The sequence below is a fragment of the Acyrthosiphon pisum genome, chromosome A3, assembly GCF_005508785.2.
Source record: "Acyrthosiphon pisum isolate AL4f chromosome A3, pea_aphid_22Mar2018_4r6ur, whole genome shotgun sequence".
NCBI classification, from domain to species: domain Eukaryota; kingdom Metazoa; phylum Arthropoda; class Insecta; order Hemiptera; family Aphididae; genus Acyrthosiphon; species Acyrthosiphon pisum.
In genome coordinates, this window is record NC_042496.1 from 12,229,314 (window position 1) to 12,255,377 (window position 26,064).

The 26,064-nt window shown below is 29.4% G+C and overlaps 2 protein-coding genes across 4 annotated transcripts in view; both read right to left on the reverse strand.

Annotated features, from left to right (window-relative positions):
- Window positions 1-11,262, reverse strand: part of LOC100574834 — a 90,138-nt gene extending 78,876 nt beyond the window's left edge. The window contains exon 1 of one of the 2 annotated variants that reach the window (XM_029491749.1): window positions 11,045-11,262. The gene's annotated coding sequence lies outside the window, so the exon portion shown is untranslated. Of the gene's footprint in view, window positions 1-10,855 lie in introns of both variants that reach the window. The other variant, XM_029491748.1, reaches the window with a different exon arrangement.
- A 7,607-nt stretch (window positions 11,263-18,869) lies between these two features.
- The window catches only part of LOC100160841 (flotillin-1), a 9,732-nt gene continuing 2,537 nt past the window's right edge, over window positions 18,870-26,064 (reverse strand). For both annotated transcript variants that reach the window (XM_001951681.4, XM_029491133.1), the window contains 9 exons: window positions 25,152-25,242; window positions 24,135-24,278; window positions 22,813-22,932; window positions 22,325-22,455; window positions 22,170-22,254; window positions 21,093-21,280; window positions 20,160-20,370; window positions 19,890-20,059; window positions 18,870-19,512 (listed from right to left, as the gene is read on the reverse strand). In XM_001951681.4, the coding sequence (XP_001951716.2) occupies window positions 19,503-19,512; window positions 19,890-20,059; window positions 20,160-20,370; window positions 21,093-21,280; window positions 22,170-22,254; window positions 22,325-22,455; window positions 22,813-22,932; window positions 24,135-24,278; window positions 25,152-25,242 (1,150 nt within the window). In that variant the 3' untranslated portion in view covers window positions 18,870-19,502. The remainder of the gene's footprint in view (window positions 19,513-19,889; window positions 20,060-20,159; window positions 20,371-21,092; window positions 21,281-22,169; window positions 22,255-22,324; window positions 22,456-22,812; window positions 22,933-24,134; window positions 24,279-25,151; window positions 25,243-26,064) is intronic.

The following is a 26,064-nucleotide window of genomic DNA, read 5'->3' on the forward strand; positions in this document are numbered from 1 at the left end:
TAAAAATTTGCTTATGACATTACTGACTATTAGTTGTAATACGATTTAGATATATTTAACATACTGAAATAAATATCATGGAATTAAATACGCAATAATTGCAATACATTTATAAATTCTTAAATCTAAAATTAGATAAGTCGGTATATAGGATATACTATACCTAGTTGAAAGTTGAATTCGTAGCGTTATTGTTTCCTTCTGTAATATTAATATAAAATAGATGTCTTTTATACATTTTCTTATTTTCTAAATTTCAATCAGAGATGTGTGCCAGTGTATATTTAAATATACAATAATACAATATACCTACTATATCAATAGTATTTTACAGAACAGTTGATAAGTAATATAAGTAGTAATATAGGTATGTATATAAATTGTCGACAGAAATATCGATAATTACGTTTACCTATATTAAACATATTACAATGAAAATATTTGAAAATAGAGAGTATAAAATACGAGTGCGTTCATACAACCCTCAACCTTTTTTTTTTTTTTTACATCTTGGCTCTTACGTTAATTTACGTCTAATGTTACGTTAAGATGCGAGCCGCAAAAATATATGCGCGAGCCACGGTTTGGCCACCCCTGCCATAGATAGTACATACACGCATACCCACCCCTACAGCATAATAGTATATTGTGTGGCAAGGGCGGGAAGTGAGCCACACATGCTATTTTTTGTCACGCCCCTGCGTTCATGGAAAAGGTTATGCAGGGATCTATGCAACAATTATAGACTATTCTACAAAATATGTTTAAATGTTAATGCGTCATGCAAGGAGGTTATACTATAAATTTAAGATGTAACCAAAAGTTTATGTTTTGCAAGGACCGTGGTAGGTATACATTTTAGTTTCTGGTTGTGCAGGGGATACGCGTCCCCTAAACGCGCCCGGCGGCCGGCACTTTTGAGGATTTCTTCTTTTCCGCGCAGCACTTTTTGGCATTTCCACTTTACCACCCAGCACTATTAGGGATTCCCACTTTACCGCCCGCTGGGCGGAATAAGAACGCTTTCCAACGCTTCAACCGCTATCGAAAACCAAACTTTCGGTGCAGGCGTGGCACAAAATTTTTGTCATTTTAAGTGCTGCACGTACATTTCACGCGCGTATACCCTGCGGCCTGCACAAACAGACACTGAAATCTATACCACGGTTGTCGGTCCTTAAAAACATAAACTTTTGGTTACATCTTATAATCATATTATAACCTCCATGCGTGACGCTAAAAGTAAATAAAATCAAATCGTTTCTTTCATGAAATATTGTTGTCGTATATAATTATAGTTTAGTTGTTGCATAGATCCCTGCATTACTTTTGCCGTGATTGATGAATGTAGAGGCGTGACAAAAAATAGTATGTGTGGCTCATGCGGGAAGGCAATATCGGTCTTGGGCGGAATGCGGCCCTCGTGTGCGACACTGAAATAGCTCACTTTCCGCCCTTGGCACACAATATACTATTTTGTCACGCCTGCACCGAAAGTTTGGTTTTCGACCACGGTTGAAGCGTTCGAAAGCAACCTTTTTCCGTCCAGCGGGCGGAAAAGAGGAAATCCCCAAAAGTGCCGGGCGGAAAAGAGGAAATCCCCAAAAGTGCTGGGCGGAAAAGAAGAAATCCCCAAAAGTGCCAGCCGCCGGGCGCGTATCCCCTGCACAACCAGAAACTAAAATGTATACCTACCACGGTCCTTGCAAAATATAAACTTTTGGTTACATCTTAAATTTATAGTATAACCTCCTTGCATGACGCATAAACATTTAAACATATTTTGTAGAATAGTCTATAATTGTTGCATTTGCATAGATCCCTGCATAACCTTTTCCATGAACGCAGGGTGTGACAAAAAATAGTATGTGTGGCTCGCGCGGGAAGGCCATTTCCCGCCCTTGCCACACAATATACTATTCCTAACTATGGTAAAAATATTTCCAGTAAAATAATATAATTGTTAAAATATTTTGAAAAGTTGCGTAAATAATTAGGAAATATTTTAGTTATATTCTTTGGCCCAAAAGTTCATATATTTGAAAATATTATATTATAAAAAGCATTTACAAAATATTTTAATCATATATTTTCAAAAAATATTTTTACGGAAACTTTATAAAAATATAAAGTCAATATTTTTATGCAATTATATAGTTCAATATTTTTTTATCATTAGAAGAAAATATTTATAAAATATTATTAGTCAAATATTCATTATTCGACCACTTCAAGACATTCACAAAATATTATCATTTCCCAAATGCTGTGTGGGACGTTTATGTATACTAGCTGAGTGGAATTTAAATTAGATAAATATTCCTTAGTTACAGAGAACCCAAAAATAATTATTGTCACTCGGTTTCCCAATACATATCAATTATATATTGGGTATTAAAGGTAAATACACTATACTGTCAGAAGTCAAAATGACCCGAGCTAAACGTTTCTGTAAAATAATCAATTGGTGTCTGATAATCGAGGGTTACGAGTAAAAAAGTATATCTACCTATACGCCATGTGGTGCAAAATACAAACAAAGTGAAAAACGTCAAAGAATCGCACGAAAAAGTTTACTCAGTGTATATCATATATTATATATATTCATTCCTAACCTTCGAAACCGAGTCTTAGACGACGCCACACATCAATAATGCAAGGGGCCCACACCGTCCATGTATCATGCACTGCAGGGACCTAACTGCAGCAGAAACCGTTGTCTATATTGCCAATAATGATGTCAAGAGATTTTATTATTATCCTCCAATGTCTTTGTTCAGCGATAACACATAAGCTATATATAAGAGCATACTATATGCTTCGAAAGTCGCAACTGATGAATATTGTATTTTACCTCATATTTTTCTACCCCATGATATAATATAATAATATATTGCTCTCCATATTCATATTCACTAGCACTGCGCGTTATTTTAGCATTAACAATTTCATCAAATTGTTAGAAAAATGAAAATAAATCTGCAATACTGTTTACAAAATCGTTGCTGTAATTTGGTATTCAAAACTCAAAACCAGTACAATGTTCCAGCTAGATTAATTACATATAAACATTTTTATTCTGCCTAATGAAACAAATTGTGATAGTAATACGCCTATTTAGATAAACTGCACGGGGGGAATTAGTGATGATGAATTAATAACAAAAATGTTGTTGTTAAAATAATTATGCCATTTTACAATCAGTAAAATTTAAAACATTAAATTAATATTACTTATAATATTTATAAAATTGTAGGTATGTATTTAAAAATATATTATTAATTATTAAGTTGATTTAGGTATATTTTCTTTTTTAAATTATGAAAAAAAAAGTCATTAGATGTATAGTAAATAGTTATTTTGTATCACATAAAAAAAATAGTCGTCTAAACTCAAATTTATGGGGAGGCGAGAGATTTTTGAAAATGTACAAAGGTGATGTAGAATAAAAAAAAGTTGGGAACCACTGCTATAGACTCTAGTACTACAGTCATTTTGGCTAGCATAACTTTAAATTAATAAAATTGTAAATATTAAAAAAAAATTGTTTTTGAAAATCGAATATCGTTATTATTCTATTCCGTTTCCTCAATACATAATTTATTGACAAACACGCTTCGCAACTACAAACTACATTTATGAATGATTGGTATTAACTCGTGTTTTATCGGGCTGTATAATGTACCTATATAATGTATATAAATAATTTGTCATGAACGTGGCGAGAGATTACATGAAAACAAATCTTGATGTGACGTCGATGACTGATCGCGACGGCCGCTGTGATAAGTCACAGTAAATCTCTTCAAGAACTTCTTACGATAAACGCTTGTTTACAACTTGTGTTAAACTCGACTATACACGCTATCATACTATAGTTTGTAAAGAATTAAAATTAAACATATTGTCTAATTAGTGTAAACTTGTAAACACTTAACGCACTCAGTTTTGGAACATCTAAGTCGCATCGCACGATATTTCACTTCGACCAGGATATATCAGACTCGTCTGATATAGAACTGTAGATGTTCGTTCGTCTTACGATGTTCACTTGATAATCGAATTTTTTTTTGTTTGAAATCGGCCACATTAAATGGTAGTATATTGTTACATTTCGCCCAACACTTAAATTGCCTTCGCGCACGAGCCACAAATACTATGTTTTGTCCTGTTTAACGATTTGGTTTTATTTATATTTTATTTTAAGCGTCATGCAAGGAGGTTATAATATGAATATAAGATGTAGGTAACCAAAAGTTTATGTATTGTAAGGGCCGACAACCGTGGTATAGATTTCAGTGTTTGGTTGTGCAGGGGATACGCGAATGATATGTGCACCCAAAACTTTTAGGATTTTCCACTTTACTGCCCGGCACTTTTAGGGATTCCCACTTTACCACCCACTGGACGGAAAAAGGACGCTTTCCAACGCTTCAACCGCTATGGAAAACCAAACTTTCGGTGCCGGCCTGACAAAAAAAATTTTTTTCAATGTTATTATTCCAATTCCTCTTCGGAAAGCTTTTATAAAACACGTATGTCTGGTATGGAAACTTAGCTTTAGCCCCTCCATTGTTTTTCAAATTTAGATACATTTATATTTCAAATTATATCTATATTTAAAAATAAGATATAATACAAGAGTTTTAGTGTGGTGGACCTCAGAAGTCAGAAGTGGTTGTGTAGAGATGTTTGAAACAAAGATGAATCATCAGAAACAATTTATAGGTACTGAGGTAACCCAAAAATTGTTAAAATTGAAAATCATTCCATGTCTAATAATATAATCACTGACAAATGTTGAGTCCCTCAGATGATTTTAGATTTCATCGCTCTGATGATTGTATTGATTTTATAATGATGTGTTTTTAATTTTGCGTCGTTCACACGAAAATTAGTTAAGAAAATGCTTCGATTTTGAAGGGTGGTTTTTGATATAAAATTGGATCTAAATAGTACTTTTAAGAAGTCAAAATCGAAAATTCCAGTCATTTTTTAAAGCGTCGAATCATTATTAGAAGAATAATTAAGAGAAAACGGATTTTTTTCACGTGAAACAAGTTTTTGACAAAATCGATTTTGTCTTTTTATATTAACTCAAAAACAAATAATCATAGATATTTTAAATTTTCACTAAATGTTTATAATTTTTAAATTATATTGACTCTTTTTGAGCTACTTATAGACACTTTAAATTCTCATATTTGTTTTGTTTTTTTTTTCTATAAATGTCGATAAACATTTTTCGCTTGGTCAAAAAGTTTGAAAATTTGATACGAAATTCTTCAACATTTTTTCCAACTTAAATTAAATAAAAAGTTTCCCAAAAATCAAATTAGTTTAAAAATGTTAAAGAAATTGTAAAATTATGGATATTCACCCGTTCATTAATGATTTCTCTTCGTTTATTTTCTTATTTCGTTGCAATTTAAAAACAAATAATCATACATTTTCACCAAATATTTATTTTATCAATTTCTATACATATTTAGTTTAAGCTATATCTTTATCCAAATATTGTAAAGCAATATCCTTCAAGAGTTCGGTTACAACATATATATTATAAGATCTTAAAATTAAGGTCAAATTTTCATTTGAGTCCGAATTGAAGATACCGTCTAAAAAATGTAGCTATATTAAAAAAAATAATAATATTAAATATACCTACCGTCCAACCTATACTTTATATTGATTTTTAAAATGTATTCCTATTATTAGGTACTTACCTATTAATAATCATTAAATATCTAAAAAAGACAGTGTGTAATTATCAAAAAACGGAGAACAAAGTGAAGAGAGACTGTAAAGTTAGATTATTGTTTCACTAAGTCACAGTGACTGAATGCGTAATATAAAAACTATAGGTAAAAAGTAGAATACATAATGTAAATAAATAATAATAGTTTTTAAAAACTAGTAATTTATTAAAAATCATCAATAACCCAAACCGTGTGACAGGGTGATTTACCAAACATGCTCACCTCCTTTTTTCCTTCAACAATGCAGTTATTCAAAATCTGATATTTGGATTTTTTAAATACCTATACGTAAACATAATATTTTCAAACACTTGTTTTTGAGTTAAATAACTCAAGTTACTTAAATACTGTTAAATAACTTTATGCACCAAAAATAACAAGTCTGTCATAAAGGTTTCGGAAGGTATAGGAATCTATATGGTGATATGAAAATTATAGTACCTAATTAATATTAATATATCAACAATGCAATTATTTGTGAAAAGGTCCATGCATAATAAATACTAGATCCAATATTACGTGTATTTTATATATTTTTAAAACCATTGTTTAGGACTATTATCGTTATTGTAAATATTTTAATAACTAAGAAACTAGTAAACTACTCATTCAAATTTTGAACTAAATATAGTTAGGTTAAATACATAATTTTCAAGAAAATTATCCACTTATTAATTTACATTATAAATGGTGGAGTGACATTTTCATTTAAAAAACAGACGATTTTAACACAACAGGACATTTTTTAAGTAGCACTAAAAGAATTTGAAAATCGTGTATTTAAATATATCTGTACCTATATTTAAAAAATCTAAATATTATAATTTGCATAAATTCATTATTAAAGAAAATGGGGGTGAGTATATTTGGTGAATCCCTCTGTGTAGAACAACTCATATCAAACAATATCAAAATAATGAAAACTATAAAACTCAGTTTATTCTTTTTAAAAATTATGTACAAACAGTATTATTAAATAGTACCTATTACTAATATATTATGATACATTTCAACTGGACTCAACCGAAGATTGCGTAGAAAAAAACCAATTAAATTAAAAACTGATTTTTTGCTTACACAACGTTTTGACGAATTCTCGAATTTACAAAATTAAGTTGTTCCACGTAAAAAAAATATTAAATGGGTTGCGTATATTTTATAGCTGGAATTAATACATATTATATATTTATATAAATAAATTAATGTATATATGATATAGAGATCAATAAATAAATAACTTGGTTAACTTCGAAAAAAAGTATTACCTACCGATAAATAGTGATGTATCTATAGAAAAATATCAGATAACAATATTTATATCACAGTACCTAACCTATATAAGTAAAAGCTATACAAAAGATATAAAAAAAACGGTCATAAAATAGTGAATTCATAATATTAATAACGACGATACACCTGTTTTTTTACTGGCATTAACATTTGAGTATTTTTGTCGTCTTTATTGGGCAAACCTACTAAACGTTATACAAAGAAAAAAAGTATAGTACGTTTAATTTTTAGTTCGAATAAAACTTGTATTAATTGTGTCCAGAGTCCAGACGGAGACGGCTATTTATTAAACGTCAAAATTCAAGCAATTTCTAGTTACAACTTACATTGAGCGGCAGCCATACGATAAAACAAATAATCTTATTTATATTTATATTCGACTTATAGCTATCACGCCTCGTAGAATAATAGGATTTTGATTTTTTTTTAAGAGGAAAACTTTTTTCGGGCCGCATTGGACTGATTTTTGAATTATCTTCAAATAATTGGCCAGCAAAAAACATTACAAAATACTAAAAAAAAAAATATGATTAGGTATTTAAACGTTTATGACAACTTTTAATAGGTACCTAATTGAGTTTTTAAATTAAAATCAAATGCAAAAAGTATAAAGGGGGCAGGGGCATTGCCGTTTTAAACCAAAAACGTACCCTTCCCTTTTCAAGCTATTCACTTTTCGACCAAACAAAAAAGTTCAATAATAATTATTATTATATACTTTAGATCTTTATGTTATACTCATAGAAAATTATTAAATATTTATTATACCTAATAAAAATATATAAATAAATAATATTAATTATAATAGGTACCTAGGTACCTAATATGAAATTGTTGTCAATAATTATTAAACATAATAGTAATATGTGTACCTATAATGTATTTAAAAAATCGGGTAACTGGACGTCACTCTGCTGTACAGTAGGTTAAAGCATACAAGTGGGTCACTGAATATGGATTGTAATATATTTGTATATTATATATTAGGTAGGTACTAATATATTTGTATTAAACTTGAATTTAATGATATAATATCATTGTATACAAAAAAGATTCTGAGCGGAGACGGTTTGTCAGACTAGATATTTTATATTGTTATTATTTACTGTAAGTTTATCTGTAAATTGCTCAACTTCTATAGCTAAGGATTAAAAACTTACAACAAGGTTCCACGTAAGTAGGTTATTCTGTAAAAAGCCTCAAAAATATAAATCACGGTTTTTTTTACAGTTATTTTATGTTCAAATTTGGAGAAAATTACATATTAAATAACCAAGAATAACGATTTTAGTTATTTTGTTGTAATTTTATAATATTAATTCAACTTACCGGCAACCGTATTAATAATAAATACCTAATAACAATATAAATATAATATAAAAATCCACACTGACAAACCGTTACCACTCAGTATCGTTTTTCGTATACAACGATATTATATCATTGAATTCAAATTTAATACCACATCCTTTATGTAGTGACTCACTTGAAATCTGTCGTACAGCAGAACGACATCCACTTACCCACCTTTTTTTTCTATGAATGTCAATAAAATTTTATTTGTTGGGTAAAAAAGCTTGACAATTTAATACAAGGCTGTAATATTTGTTATAATGACATTTATTTAAATATTACAAATCCACTCGAGGCGTGTTATTATATTTAAGTAGGTACTATTTTTACAAATCATTAGTTCACCATCACCAATCACATACCTATTATTTTAATATTTAATGCAGCTATATTAGTGATGAAACCAAAAAAGTTATTTTTCAATCACGGTTTTTAATTACCTTAACATTTCAAATAATAATAGTATACGATTAACCAACACCTAATGTTTTTGTAATTTTTGTACTTGGGATAATATAACGAGTAGATATAATATCTACAGTTTTTGAAATAGTATTCAAATTGTGTTAACAATAGTAAACAAAATTCGATCACGGAATTGTTCACACAATACAACAGAGAATAGGTATTATAATAGGATACCTACAGGTTTTACCTAATAAAACAAGTCCATACATTTATATTGTTTAGGTACGAGGCGAGTCTAGCTGCTCTAAATAAAGAACACAAAATATGTTCAATTGCAGTTTAAACTTTAAGTAATACTTGATGTGAACTTGGGGTATTCAATATGTTGTTTAATCATTTTCTTCCGCTGGATTAGAACTTGACTTAATATGTACATGCCTTAATAGTCCCTACATCAAGTGTGATAATTATTGTGAGAGTGGTGAATTTTAGAATACCTAATTACATTGAGTAATTAGCATAGATATTTCATAAGGTACGCAGAATTTTCGATTGGTCTAGTGCAGGGGTGGCCACTAACCTTAATTTTGGGAGCCACAAATTTATAAAGCTAATTCGAAGCGAGCTACATCGTAAAGCGATGTTTATAAAATTAAGACACATTTTTAATTTTGTATCAATTTATTTTTTACACTACCTACACATAGACACTACCATATGTATTTAGATTTAATGAATTTAACTATTTAAGCATTGTGTACAATTATTCACACACATAAGTAGTCCCAAAGATTGAAATAAGTCTCTTGCACACTCTTTTGTTAGTTAGTATTTTTCTTCTGGAACATGGACTACACAATTTGGGCTACACATACAAAAATCACCACCACCGCCGCCGTTCCAATCAATAATAACGATTGTAATGATAAAGAAACCGACGGCGATAAAAACACTATCTTACGATTCTAACGGATTTATATTTATTAATTTAGGCCTAAGCTTGGTTTGTTGGTTCAAGAGCCACGCGAAACTGATTTAAGAGCCGCGTGCGTGACCTGGTCTAGTGTCTCAATATTTCACCAAGAACTTCCACAAACACACGCGTTAAACACAAAATAAATACAATAATTGCAATTGTATTATTTTATTGCTAAGTGTATTGTATATACCTCTATACCGTATATTATCATATAGGTACAGTATACAGTGAATCCCGGAAAAAATGAACAACAATTTATAAAATATTGATTATGAAACTTAAAAAAATATTAAGAAAAATGTATATTTAATATAATTTTTAAAAATATTGAAATATGAAATATGTTTTTATTAATTGCATAAAACTTTGTAAAAAATTGTATTTTTAAAAAAGTTAAAAGTTTTTAAAATAATGAGCGGTTGCAATGTATCTTTCATTCTCATCTTTATTAAATACAAATATACAATATAACTTGTGGTATAATATAGAGTAAAATAAATGTTTGTTACGGGAAGTTCCCTATATAAGGAACATAATGACCTTTTAGGTGACCATAGGTGATCTTTTCAAACTTAATCATAAAATATAACAAGTGGTATAATATAAAGTAAAATAACTTTTCATTACTGGACATTTCATTTGTAGATCTTTTCATACTTTTATGCTATATTATTTGAGTGAACAAAATAGACAGTCACTGAAGTGTTAAAGTGTTTATTTGAACGAACCATTTATGATTTATGTTAATATATTATAGACAATTAGACTTATTGGCTTTTTTACAGGTTTGCAGTGTTACCGGTGATTAATTATAATAATTTTTTTGTCATAATCAAATTTATTTTTTCTGTGTTCATTTTTTTCTTGGCTTTTACCGATTTTTTACCGATTTACCGTATATGTACATTATACGCAGTACACTCCCTGTTATTTCCAAGGGTGCCGTATAAATGTAGATTCCTTGTGTATTTTAATCGTTATCACTTCTTTTGTTTTGGTCACTATATATCCATTATCCTGTCACACTACCATGCACAAAAACGATTAATCAAATTTATATTATTACCTTTACGTGGCCACCACGACCACCACTGACGCCACAGACGGACTGCAGCTGCGGTCTACGTGGCCCCGTAGGCCATATACGACTTCGCGCACAAGACAAGAAAATTATGGGTAAGTGACAAACATTCCGAAATCGCGCAAATTGCTATATGTTTGGTATTAATGTTTTAATATTTCTCTCGTCCCTTACCGTTTCAAAACCAAAATAGGTAAGTGGTTATTATAATACCGTGACCATCAACCAATTGATTTGGCTTTCAAGTAACAATGTTTTTGTTTTTACACTCTAAAAGTCTAAATAATCCTATTTCATACGGACGAACGAATGTTTGCACGCGACGACAACACGACGACGAGTGTACCGCGGCGCGCGTGTTGCACGGCTATAGCGAACGGGAAAACTGACTACACCGAGACTATAGTAGCGGGAAAATCGGCGGTTTCCCCGCAGGTCACGTGACAAGCGTTTTCTTTTTTCGTACCCGATTTTAACGACACGATCGCATGACCACTACCGTGTTGTCTGATGTTGTTTTTGTTTTGATTATTATATGTTTTTACTAAAAAAAAAAATCACACCACTAAACTGGCAGTGTACAGCCACCGCCGACAGCTAAACTAAATACACATACCTACCTACTAAATAACGTATTATAACTTTTAGTGATTAAAGTAGGTAGCTGGGTTTGATTTAGTTTGATTTTATTTAATATTTTTATTGTTAGCCTCGGAAATCATTCCTTACACAAGTTCGTGATTCTAGCTTGTGTCTATTATTATAACATTTTTCTTAGATTCAAAAACCTCGAGTTTAATACATAGCAACTACACAATTATTTTCTAATTTTGTATTATACATAATCAAAAACCATGTACAATTATACAACATATAGTACATACCTACTTCACTGCACTTAAACTCTAAATATTTTACGACATGTGACGACTAAAAAGTAAAAATCTATGTCCGAGATCAAACAAATATTTCCGGTCTATAATAATAATGTATTGAAGTTGAAACAATTCTAACCTACCTAACCTAACAGAATATAATCAATACAAGTGTAAAAATAAAATGTTAAACGGACCAATAAGCAAGAGGAAGTGGTCACTGCGTCATCTATCCCTTTAAATCCAGCACTCAACTATATAGGTATTATAGACCCGTTGTTATTGTATAGGTAACACCTGCGTGCTTTAATAATTATTACTCACATGCACGACGCATCCCCGTTGATTATCAGCGGCTGTCTGGGGGATGATAACGCTCCCCCCTTGATCACTCCAGCAGCTTATCAGAGTGTGGAATGAAAAATAATGATAATATTATTGTTATGACTCACGGTGAGTCTGTATTTATTTTGATATTAATAGTTATTAGTTAGGTATTGCCTATAAAATATACTGTATTACCTACGCTTTAACACTTGTCAGTTGCGCATAAATACAACAAAATAAATTGTGTCCATAACGTCAATGCAAATTATTTTGAGATACCACCATTATACAGTGACCCACTTGTACAGAAGAGCGACGTGCACTTACCCGTTTTTTTACAAATACATTTTAAGTTAAAATTAGGATTAAATTAGATATTTAAACATAAGGGAATCCGCAGGGGTGATGTGGGGCATGCTACCCGATATTTTAGTTACTATTAATTGTTTTATCACTTGTAAAAAAATCTCAGCCCAAATGTTTTTTTTTAATTTTCTGAGAAGAACAAAAGAATTATAATAGGTATTTACGTTCCTATTCCTTTCAAAAATAATGGAATTTATTCCTCTAAAAAGGAATCAATTCCAGAAAACTGCAATATATACGTATTTGCCTCTTTCTATTTATATAATATGATTAATTACTTTTATTATTTATGTATATTGTATTTATGTACACACACGTAAGTACATATATATATATATATATATATATATATATAAGGATTTAAGTATTTAGTAAATTAACTTACCCTAATTTGACTGCAGACTTGTTAGGTATTTGATGAACGAAGAAAGAAGAAATAGGTTTAATATTGACTTACTTATAGTTTAATATTAATCAAGAACACAATATGATATATTATAGAGATATTTAAAAAATACATTTATTATTTCAGACACAAATGTATTATACTGAAGACTGAACACATATTATATAGGTAGCTCATCACGTGAGACTCATGGAAAAGAGATGAGACTCACAGGTGAGACTAGCGGCTGACAATTGCTACTAAGGCACTGAGGGAGTAAGCAGGGGGAGTGGTCAATGGTCGACGCGTGTCGTTCGAGTCGATGGAACAGTTTATTTAGATAAGGACATAAGAATATACGACCACAGAATATGTCTTTTATAATATAAATACCAGTGTGACTGTATATACAATATTATAATAAATATAAGTAATATATATATTAAGGATTATGATGAATGATGATGACACTCTTTTTAGTATTACTATTAGTTATGAAGAGTGGCTATCATTACAGTATTATCAGTGACTTGACTTTGCCTTGTTTAACCGAAAAACAATACCTACCTACCTACCACAATGTTAGTTATTTTGTTGTAATTTAAAAATATTATTCGTGGGAACTTAAAACTTTTACGTAGGTATCTATACTATTATACATTTTAGGTACAAATGTACAATACGAAATGACATTTTCAAAATATTTAGATTAATTTAAATTTTGGGGTTATATTTACCAAGGTTCTTTTTTCGCAGTGTTATTTTTTCGGGGTCTAAATATCCGTACCTAGTTATTTTTTCGCGGATCCAGCATGTTATTTATATTTACTTACATATTATTATATATATACCTATCTAGGTATAACGATCGTTTATAATCCTGGATAGGATACGATATTATCTATACCTTTGTAACTTGAACTTGAACTTGTCCTATATTATTAATAATTAATAAATAATAATTTCGAATTACCTATAGGTAGTCAGAATTAACCTTAACTATATGTCTATATAATATACGACGGCAGGTATTCAATACGCCAGCGGTTTCCCTAAGTGTCCAGCTGTTGTGATTACCTCCTTACAAGGTTTTTTTTTTGTGGAAGGAGTAGGATAAAAGTGGAAATATTATATTTGTGGTTATTAGTTTTCAATAACAAAGCGATGACGTGAGTAATATTCGGCTGGTCGGATCAGAGCAGATGATGATATGAGGTTTTTGAGACTTGAGCGTGCTATCCGCAGATATATACCTATAGGTATATAGGTACTCGGATTTGCAAATAATATTGTCTTCTGTAGCGTATCATCATAAAGACCTAAACGACACGTGACACGCCACGCTGCTGCAATAAATACTGAAAATTGTTTTTTTAAGCTACGGTTGTACTATAAAAAGTAGGTACCTATCACTAAAAAATACACATTGTTACATCGAAATCAATTAAACTTAAATTATATTAAGAGGACGTCACACCCTCATGTGTTGTCTTTGTCTTACAAGTGCGTAACATAGCAAATGTACACTCAGATCACGTTTAGCTCCGTTAGTTTAAAAATTAGAGTGAAATCGTCTATTATGAAACTTAATGGTAAGAATACTATCTGTGTTTGTATGTCGGTTTTTTACGATAGCTAGTTCAATTTTTTAGCAAGTTATAATATAGAGTTGTAATATAGAGTAAATTAAAAATAGGTAGGTACTCATAACTCACTTAAAAACTGAATAATCGTAAGAAACTAACATACGATCGCAGCCACACATATAAATTATAATCTCTTGCCATTAAGTTTCATAATAGCCAATAGGTCAATTTACTCTAATTTTTAAACTAACAGAGCTAAACGTGATCCGCTAAACGTAAATTTGCTACCTATATTACGCATTTCTAAGACTGAGACCACACGTACGAGGCGCCCTCTTAATGATAATACAGGAGCAAAATCCATCAACCTTATAAAATACACCTATGGCAGTGAGTCGTGGTGTTGGTTGTGACAGATCTATGATTTTTTATGGTGGGTGCTGTGCGTTGATAATAATTAAGTTCCTAAGGTACCTAAGTACCTTAATATTAGGTTGAATCGAGGTGTAGGTTGACTATTGATAGCAGATAGATATATATATATATTGTATCAATATACGAATATACCTTGGGTTAAACACGGACACGAATTAAGATATACCTAGGTATATCTTAGTTCATGGGTTAAAATGTTGAGCCACGATTTAAGATAGTTGGTTAAATTCTTAGATCATATTATACAGATATAATTACACAAACTTATGGGTAAGAGTGTATCCATTATTATTTATTGTACAAAGGTCTATGGTTTGTTAAGATATTTTAAATTTTAATGTGATAATGAAAATATAAAATGAGCATTTTAAAATCACAGTACCTATTTTACACAGTAAGTACATATACATAGCCACATTGGTAGATACTCTTAACTCATAAGTCATAAGTAACTTATGACTAGTCATAGCTCGCTTAAAAATGATGGTAAAACCTGACTTACAAATATAACTAGATAATGTTTTTACCCTTAAGTTCGATAATACCTAGGTTAAATCACTCAAATATTAAAGCTAACGACACAGAGATATGGTTCTGCTACAAATTCGCAATTTTCGTAAGACAGAAAAATCACGTACACGAGTGCGTATTCGTATAGTCGTAGATATAGGTAGTCAATATCAGAATTAGAATATTAAAATAGGGAAAAAATGGACACACGGTTATCGTGTAACTAATTTATCTATCCTGGACGCCAGTCAGTGCATTGAGTAATTAATTAAGTAATTAAAAATGAAATGCAACATGTCCCGGAAAAAATATTGTATTATACATTATTTATACCTATTACGTCACACGAGGTTCTCTCCAGCTTAAGTTGCGGCTCTCCAGCTCCATGCGCAAAAATGAATTATTTTTTATTAAAAATAAAATTTTGTACATACTATACAAATTGTTACTGAACTTTATACAGTAAAAATTAAAAAATTAAAAATGTCTGAAAGTAATAATATTTTTCAGTATAATATATTTTTAATAATACTGCAGACTAGCAGAGCCGTCTTAAGGTTTTATGGGGCCCCGTGCCAAACATATTTCGGGGGCCCTATAATACTAAATTATAATATAATCATTATACATTTTTAACACATTATATTATTTATTAAATATTATACTTTATTATAGTATGTATTGGTATAAATTTGACAATTATTAAATACTCTTTAATGGTTTCTTCCTAGCTTTTTCATTCACAGTCTTCTATAACATTTTCATAATCTAAACTTGAGATAGTAGTTCATGTTCAATACTCATTAAAGATAAGTAGTTTAGCCGTTTCTGGCTCATGGTACTTCTAAGCTCTTCTTTAATTAAATTTAACTTAGAAAATGAACGTTCCCCACTACAGTTGGTAATCATTATTTATAAAAAAAATCGGAAAGATATTATTATGTTTGGAAATGTTTCTTCTAGTCTATTTGTTTTAAACATTTGTATGTACTAGAAATACTGAATTCAGAAATATCAAGTTCTGATAGATACGCTTTTAAGTGTATACATTCTAAAATTAATTCATTTTCATTAATGTCTACGTGATGAAATTCCGCAAACGTTTTACAATGGACTTGTATTTCTTTTGTCTCTAAATTTTGTAAATTAGAGAAAATCCAAACAGTGTATTTATTGATTTACCACGGATTTTTAACAGAGTTAGAAATTAATCAAATTGTATTTTGATACAACGCTAATTTTAATATTTTCTCGTTTGAGATTTATATTAGAAACATTAAAAAAAATGTAAAATTATGATATTCAGTAAATAATGTAATCTATGTGAATTTGGGGCCTTTAAAATTTCGGTGGCCCGGGCCCTATGGGCCTATGCCTTCAGACGGCACTGCTGACTAGTGACTACAACTGTGCTGTGACTTTAAAAAAACATCAAAGCAGATAATTCAATAATCATAAGATATTACATCAATGTACCTAATTTCTTAATCATGTACTTTTTTTTCGAGTTAATGGTGGGACGAAGGAGGAACCGCGGTAGCATTACTTCTCCTCCGGCCCCCATCGTTTATTAACATAAAACGTAGTTAAATATCAATGGCGTCAGGCCTAAACCCCCACGACCTGGTAGACTTTCCTCAGCAAACGCTGGTAAGTATATGTCTGCCAGGGAGCGCGTTGCTCGGGGGGCTCACAACAAAAGTTAAAAAAAAGTTAAAAAGACAGTATTGCATAAGGCGAAGACTTACTAGGTTGGAGGTTCATTGGGAACTCCTCTTACATCGTGTTGAACGTCGGGGTTCGGTGTGGGCTCTCTCCTTCCGACTGCCCGCCTTGCCCTTTCTTCCGTTTCTTTGAGGAGGAAAATGTTTTCCACCATTTTGTATAACAGCCTGAATGATTCCGCCGCGTTGGCCAGTATCATGGTCTTCTCCTCTGGATCCTCGGGGAGGAGGTTGAAGTGAGGTCCACACAGGAGGTCGGATAGGTCGTCTGTGGTAGGCTGGTGGCTAAGGTGGGCACCAAGCTTATCGCGGTGGCTGCTCTAGTTGGGACATGAAAATATCGTGTGCTCTGCCGAGTCATTGCGTGATGGGCAGTGCCAGCATGCTGCGTGGACAGCTCGTTATTCTTGACAAGTATTGTTCGAAACAGCTTGATGTCCGCATTGGATTTCGGGGGTTGATTGCAGCTCCTAGCCGATCCTTTATCCAGGGGGTGTATTTTTGAACTTGATCGAAAATAACGAACTGGTCCTTTCTAGACCAATAAGATCCATCGGCGGCATGTCGACCAGGATCAAGGCAGCCTCGTCAGAAACGGTGCTGCACAGTGGCGTATCCAGGGGAGGGGCTGAGGGGGCTGCAGCCCCCCCCCCGAAATGTTAAAAATTATCTTAATGGTCTATGATAGTAGCTCAAAAAGTCTTAAATTATATTTAAAATATTTAAAAATGTACAATATGTATTAACACTTTTCAGCTATCTATTTGTGCTAGTACGTACTTAATGTGTAAAAGTGTAAAAGTTGATCAGCACCTCCCGAAAAAAAATCCTGGCTACGCCACTGGTGCTGCATGCACGAATCACTCTTAGCGCGGCTGTCCTCTATGGGCGGATCAGGTTTGCCTTGGTTCTGGTGATGTCGGCCACTTTGGTGGCCCAGACTGAGGCCACGTATAACAACTGGCTCTCGACCACCAGGGACTGGAGCTTGCGCTTTCATTAGCAGGGATGTAGTATGTACCTACCTACTATGTAATTATGTATTTATGATACTAGATTTATTATATTATTATTACACTAGGTAGGTACCTAATATTTTGATGGTAGCCACAAAAGGGGTACCTATTTGTTCAAAATAAGTTAGGTAGGCAGAGCTGGTTTTAATTTTTAATAAGTATTGAATGGTTTAAGATGTTTTAATTATGTCATTAATCATTATTAACTAACCATTGAAAAATAGTTTAAAATAACCTGACCTAACCTAACTTTTAAAATTAAATGTAAAAAAAATATTAATGTAAATTAGTGGGTAATTTATGTAACTATAGCGTTGTGCTTATCAACCTTTTTTTTTTAAAAACAACGCCCTGATTAGAATCCATAAAAATGGTAACACCCTTAAAACAATTAATGGATTTTTGAAAAAGTAATAATTATAAATCTATTTGTAAATTGAGTAGGAGACTATCTTCACAATTATTTTTCTAATCTGTGGTTTTTACTATCACACCATAACGCCACGTCATAATAATGACATATTATATTAATTTATTAAATATATTATGAACATGTACAATATAAATAAAAAATGTTTGGCGATACACACACAGTAACACCCTACACACCAGTCGAGAACCACTCACGTGTTTTAATTTTACATTGACCACCAAAATTGGATACAGCGTATGAGCTACCCATTGAAGCATAGTTGATATAAATAAGATGAATAATAACTCTTTAAATCAACGTACTTAAATAAAACAAATAAAAGGTAAAAAAAAACAATAAATAATTAATAATATTAAGTATATTTTTATTTTGAGTATATATAAATGAACAATTTTAGTGCATTATATCTTGTTTAATTGGTATCACTAGTAACCAGTGGTCGAGACGTTCCTGTTTTTTGTGGCGCGCCAACGCTACAGCTATTCCGCCAAAAAAAAATGTATTTAGTATATCGCTACATTAAATGTATTGTAGCGACGCTACGTTAATCATTACAAACAAAGTAGCGTCACTACAATTAATGTGCTACTCCCAACCACTGTTAGTAGCTTTAAGCAAAACAAATTTGTAAGATTTTTTGTACCAAGACCTGTTAAAAGTTTATAGAAAGCAATAAAAAAGCATCAGATATATTCTTTATATGTAATAAATAAATACATTTTATGTTTTATTGGAAGAAAAATATATAATGTAAAATTGTTTATGATTAATAATAATAGAAATAAAAAGTAATGACATAAGAAAATTAATATAAAAGGTAAACCTACCTACCATAATGTAAGATATAAAGCAATTGATTAATAATAAAGGGTAAATAATATAATTCTTGAGGAGCATAGGAAGACAATTAAGGTCATAAGCATAAATAAAAAAAAAATGTTACTAATAAATTGATCGAATTTCCAGCCCATTTTCTTACATATTCCTGTTACAAGATCAAATAAATAAATATACATATAATAATCATGGGTTACATTTTAATTAATTAAGTTAAAAACTAGTATAATAAATTAATCTATTATTTTGTTTATAATTTAAATAGTTCAATTTATAAAACTATTGTTTGATTTACTTTACTTTAATTATTTTTTGGTAGATGTTATTTTTGAAATTGAATTATATATTACATACAAAATATAATATACAAATATTGTTTTAAATGTGTGTTCATATTTAATAGAGTTTGATATGTCTAATTAATCTATCTCAAATGATTAACTGATTAAATTTAATTAATAGTTTACATATCATGATTAATGTCAGTTTAAATATTTTTGTTTTACTTAATTCCAAAAGACTTACATGACATCATTTATTTTAACTCCAGTTAAAGTAGTTACCATTTCAGGTACTTTATTAACAATTTGAATAATTTCATTTGTTAATCTTACAGCCCCCACATCCCCATCACCACTGGCCACCATTGTAACCTTTTTGGTATTCTCAAAAGGGGCTGCAACTTCGGCAGCAAGCTAAAATTAAATTAAAAAAATAAACATAATTTTATGAGTATAATATTGAAGCATTTATGTGATATCAATTATAGAATATACATATTCTCTTATAAATCACCTTTGGTAATGCTTCAAGAACCATATTAATAATAGCAGCTTTTTTGTATTCTTTCCATGCTTCTGCTTTTTTCATTGCTTGTTCTGCATCAGCTTTGGCTTTTGCTTGGATGGCAAATGATTCTGCTTCTCCTTTAAGCCTGAGTGTTTCAGCTTCAGCTTCAGCTTCCAATATAATTCGAGTTCTGTTAGCTTGAGCCAATTTTTCTAGTCTATTTTCATAAACAAATCTATGTTAATAAATTATTAAAAATATCCCAATGCCTATGTGGCAGATTTTAACACATTGGTGAAACAAGGTTAGATGCCACCAATTATTATTTTCAACATTTTGAAGTTATAAAAATATTATCACAAGTCATGAGTATTTTTAAATAGTAATATTTTATATACTCATAATTTACATATTTAAATATTGTACAAATTCAACAAACAAACACAGATAATGTTCTTAATTTTATTAAATAGATCCACTTTAACATTGTTTTCCATATGACTGCACTTTGTAATTATTATGTTTCATATGGAATATCAATTCATAACTAGTGCAGTTTTTTATGTTTCATATGTGTGCACTCTGCTAGAGCTCCTCATGACGGTGCACCTTATTTTTTACTCATAATTCATAAAGGTGTATTGAATTATCAAAAAGAAAATAATTTATATTATCATCTTATTGATTCATAATCATGTTTTACATGATCCTAAACTTGATTGTACTGTGTAAGTTTTTAAGTGATATAATTTGCCTGCTCTACATCCAACTAACAGCACAGATATAGTCATATGGAAAACATTATAATATTAAAGCTCACAAAACAATATTGGTTCTGCTATCCAAAAATAATTCTAAAACAACACCAAAGTCTTAAATCACCTCTTTATAATAGTTCATAATGCAACTAATATTTTTTTAGTTCAAACATTATATTACCGAAATTTCTCGGCTTCTGCTGGTCTTCTTACAGTAGCTTCTAACTCACGTTCTCGCCTTTGAATTTCTTGTTCTTGGACAGCAATTTGTTGTGTTCTTTCCACAACATCAATTTGCATTTGTTCCTCTTTTATACGTTGCTTTGTTTTTGCAGCTTGAAGTTCAAAAGCTAATTCTGCTTCAGCTTTCTAAAATATTTAAATACTTGAGTATACGATTAGGAAACCAAATATATATTTTTATTTAATCAAGAGAACACAGTGCTTTACTACTAAGTCCATATATTATTAGGTTAAACCAGATAGGTTGCCATGACAATACCAGTTTAGTACCAAATAGCTTAAATTAACTGTATAATAAACATATTATACAACATTTACTTGGGTAGCATAAATTTAGGCTGCTCATCAATTAATTGTAATACTCTTAGATGTAACTCAATTTCTAATTGTCTTTACATAATATATTATTTTGTCAACATTAGAATATAAATATAGTTCAGTCTTTCAAAAATATTAGTTGTAATGATGAATAAACATACTGGTTACATCAAATTAATAATTTTTGAAGAAATTATAAAAGCTTCTAACTAAATTAATTCTCTTAATCTGTTATCGATTTGCATATATATTATGTTATTAATTAAATTGTAATTATAAAGAGGATTGTTGGTCAATTTAATTTTTTTATTTTTGAATTACATAATACATTTTTAATTTAATATATGATTTAACGATTGGTTGACATAAAATATTTTTTAATTTAATTAAAATACTTTGAGGTAGTTTCAAGAAATGTATGCTGAATAATGCAGCTTAAAGAATACAAAAGTTAAAAAATTTTAACTAACTGTTTAAATACAACGGTAAGAATCTTGACTATCATAACAATTTCAATTGACCTTAAAAATATTACTATTTATTTACAATATAAAACAAAACTGGTATAAGAAAATGTAATCAACTACCAAACAATTTAACCTATTTAAACTACTAATTTCTGAGTACGTAAATAATTTTTTTTTTACATCAAGTCAAAATAAATATATATTTATAATTTACATTTTTGATAATATACCTTTGTTTGAATTTCTACATCATATGCTGCTTTTTTAAGTTCAAAATCTCTTTGAGCTTTAGCAATTTCTGTATCATTGATCAATCTGTAAAACAATATTGATTGAATAATATTTTTGTAACAAGTTTTTTATAACCATATGAAAATCGTAATACTTGGCTGCCATTCTTTCTTCTTCTGCCATTGCTTCTTTAATTGTTGTTTCTCTTTTTGCCTCAGCTTCTCCGATACGAGCATCACGTTTTACTTCCGCAGTTCTTGCCAACCCAAGAGCTCTAAGATAACCCTAAATATAGTAATTAATTATGCAACTAATTTACTAAAATATAAAAATAGTGTACAAAGTAAAAACAAATCATTATTAGAGCATTAAAATCAGACCTAGTAATAAGTGGTAAATAATACAATATATTGATGGTCAAAACGGTATTACAATATTAAATTATGTTTATTAGACATATGTTTTAAACATAAATAGCCTGAATAGGAACTGTAAAATTATTTACCTCGGAAAAAAATAAAAATTTTAATATTGTATTTTGAGCAGCAATAACAAAGTATACAAATTATAAACAAAATAAATAAAATCTACAACTGTGCTGACTAAAACAGTTTAAAAATGTTTAATGTAAATATATCTTACCTCTTCATCTCGTATATCTTTTATTGTATATGAAACAACAGTTATACCCATATTAACCAAATCTGAAGATGCTACTTCAAATACTTGTTTACTAAACTTTTTACGATCTTTATAAATTTCCTAAAATTATAAAAATTTTTGAATTATAAAAATGAACAGTTCTTAAAGTATACAATGTTTAAATTATTATACATTTTAAAAAGTTCTACGTTTCAAATGATTAAACAGCATAACTTGAATGTAAATTATCCTACACTTAATATAATTTACACTATACTCAGACTCACGAGAGAACATAACTGTGTTGCTTCCGATCCGGCACATCCCCTACTCAACGATAAAGGTTCTTTAATGTTCGGTACGTTCGGCAATACTCAATAAAATAATTTATATATATTATAACATATACCATAGCGGCTCAAGTGGAGGAAATTATGCCTCAGAACGGTCACTGCCGTTAATCTACATGTGCGAAATGGTAATGTTCTCACATAGGCCGGAGTATAAAACATTACTCATTAATAACTTAATAATTCTTTTTATTGAAATTAATTTATTATTATTAAATTAACAATGTAGACAATATTAATATATATTAATTTAGAATTATGAAAAAAAAAATAGTCTTAATAGTAATGAAAATGTTTTATTCATTACTTATAATTTTCTTTTTAAGATATAGAACTAACATTATGTTGATTATGTTATTGTATTTTATTATGTTATTGTTTTTTTATTTGTATAGTTAATAGCTGATTACCTACTATATTTTTCTTAACATTACCACTGGTCGAGATGGCTATACATTTACACTTAAAAAGATATTGCTTCCACATCATATTACACCCAAAAGGAGTTGAACAATCAGAATTATTTTTTCTGGATAACGGTTTTACACTACTCTCCATACAACTCAATTATTACTCTATATATAAAAAAAATAAAAGTTGCAAGATACATAGACAGGTTTTATGGAGCCACGAAACAGCCCCACAATTTACTAACAACTATTCACATGGGCGGAGCACGCGGTTGAAAGTTAGTAAATAATAAACTTAACAAAATTACAACCTCTTTTGAAAATAAAAATAATTTTATGGAATTGGAAAAAAAAGAATTTAAGTAAAACAATCTAAATCAAAACTGGGAAGAAGAAAATTTCTTTTATTAACAATGAACTCACGTGATTCAATAAAAATGTATTTTTTAATTTATTTTAAATCTTGATTTAAAATTTAAGACTTAGGCAAAATACCTAATTTATACTTCATATATTATTTTATTTATATATATAATGAATAGATATTTTTAAATAAACAAACCTCTACAGTCATAGAGCCCATAATTGCTCGTTGATGACCTTCAAGAGTATGCAATGCAATTTCATGTATCTCCTGCTTGGGTTTCCCCAAAAACTGCTCACATGCTGTTAAAAGCATTTCTTCATTTTGTCCTTGTATTTTTACCTTAAAATTTAAGTAATTAATAATTTAAGGACACTTATGACAAAAAATCTTACTTTAATAATATCTAAAAAAAATTGAACTAACATTTTTATATTTTTAATAATTTAAACTTATCTTATTGGATTTTTAACCACATAAATAAAATGTTTAAAACAAAGGGTTTGATTTATTCTCTATTATAAACTGTTGATAGGAATTTTTTTTTCATATTTAAACAAATGAAATTACCATTATCATAAAATAATATTTTATTAATTTACAGTTTTGTATTAGATAATTGTTTTTTATTATTTTAATTTTAATCAATTATGTAATTTTTTTAACTGTTTTAAATGTTTTCTATAGGACATAATAATAACATATTTTAATTAATTAACCAATGAAAAGGTGAGCAATAAATATTTTCAAATTTAAGCATATTATTACATGATAATGGATGGGTGATAAATATAAATATTACAAACTTATAAAGTTTATTAATTTTAACTACATATTTTACATAACATGTTAACTGGTATATAGATTTTTAAATTATTTGAATTTTGAAGCTAAGATAAAGCATATTTTACCAATTTTAGGATTATTAAGGTATATTTAGGGTTTTTTCAATATTTTAAACTTTTAAGAATCTAAAAATACGTTCTTTGGTCATAACTCACAAAAAGGGCCCAGATTTTAATAAAAAGTACATTACTTTTGTCTTTTTGTATGCTCTAAGATAATGCATTCAAGTAGTACATACTAGAACAATGTTATACATAATACTTCTATTTTATTGATCACTTCTAATCTTCTTAATAAAATTGAAATAGTTTGAATTTTTAATTTTTAAAATATATAGGTAATTATTGTTATTTACAATAAGGTACATACCTGAGCTATACCAGTGACTGATAATGGCACACCTTGGATAGTATACACCTTGGGACTATCAACTTGTATTGTCATAGTGTTCAAACAAATTCTAAAAACATTTAAAATTAATTAATAATGCAAACAGCAGATAACAATAATAAGTGTATAACAATTCAATACATCAAATTAAAAATTGGGTGCATACATAAAAAAATCAACAATATATTAACTAAAATATTCTCATATTTGTCCATCATCTAAATTAGGACTCGTATATTAGCAATGATTTAATTTAAAATAATATTTACAAATAACACAGTCTTTATGAAATATATTCAATAAGTATCTATATTTTAATAATAAATATGATAAATTAAGATATATGTAATGCCATTACAATTATATTTTAGTTAACATATAATAATTTACAAATAATAGGTAAAACTATGCATGGAATACCATAATTATGTATAATAAACGGATCTAGGATAAAATCTCGCCATTGATTTATTTTTTAGTTTAAATTTCTATATGTATATTGTATACATAATACATAATATGTTACCCTGTCAACAAAAATTCTCTACATATTTACTGACTGTAATTAATAATATATTATATTGTATTTGTATTTGTATTTCTAATGTTGATATTTTCTAATGCCAAATTCCAAATCAAAGATAAGATTAGAATAAAAGATAAAGTAGTAAATGAAGGTTTATGCAATACCTTATCCAAATTGTAATACTGTGAAACTTGGTTGTAAATTAAATATTAAAGGAGCACACAACATAAAAAAAAAAATATTTAAATTATTTTTAAATGTTAAATTATTGTAACTATATGAAATGATTTGGTGAAAATCCGATGTAAAAAAAATTATTACTTTAAAAGATATTAAGCAATGTAAAATAGCCGCGTGACGTCATTG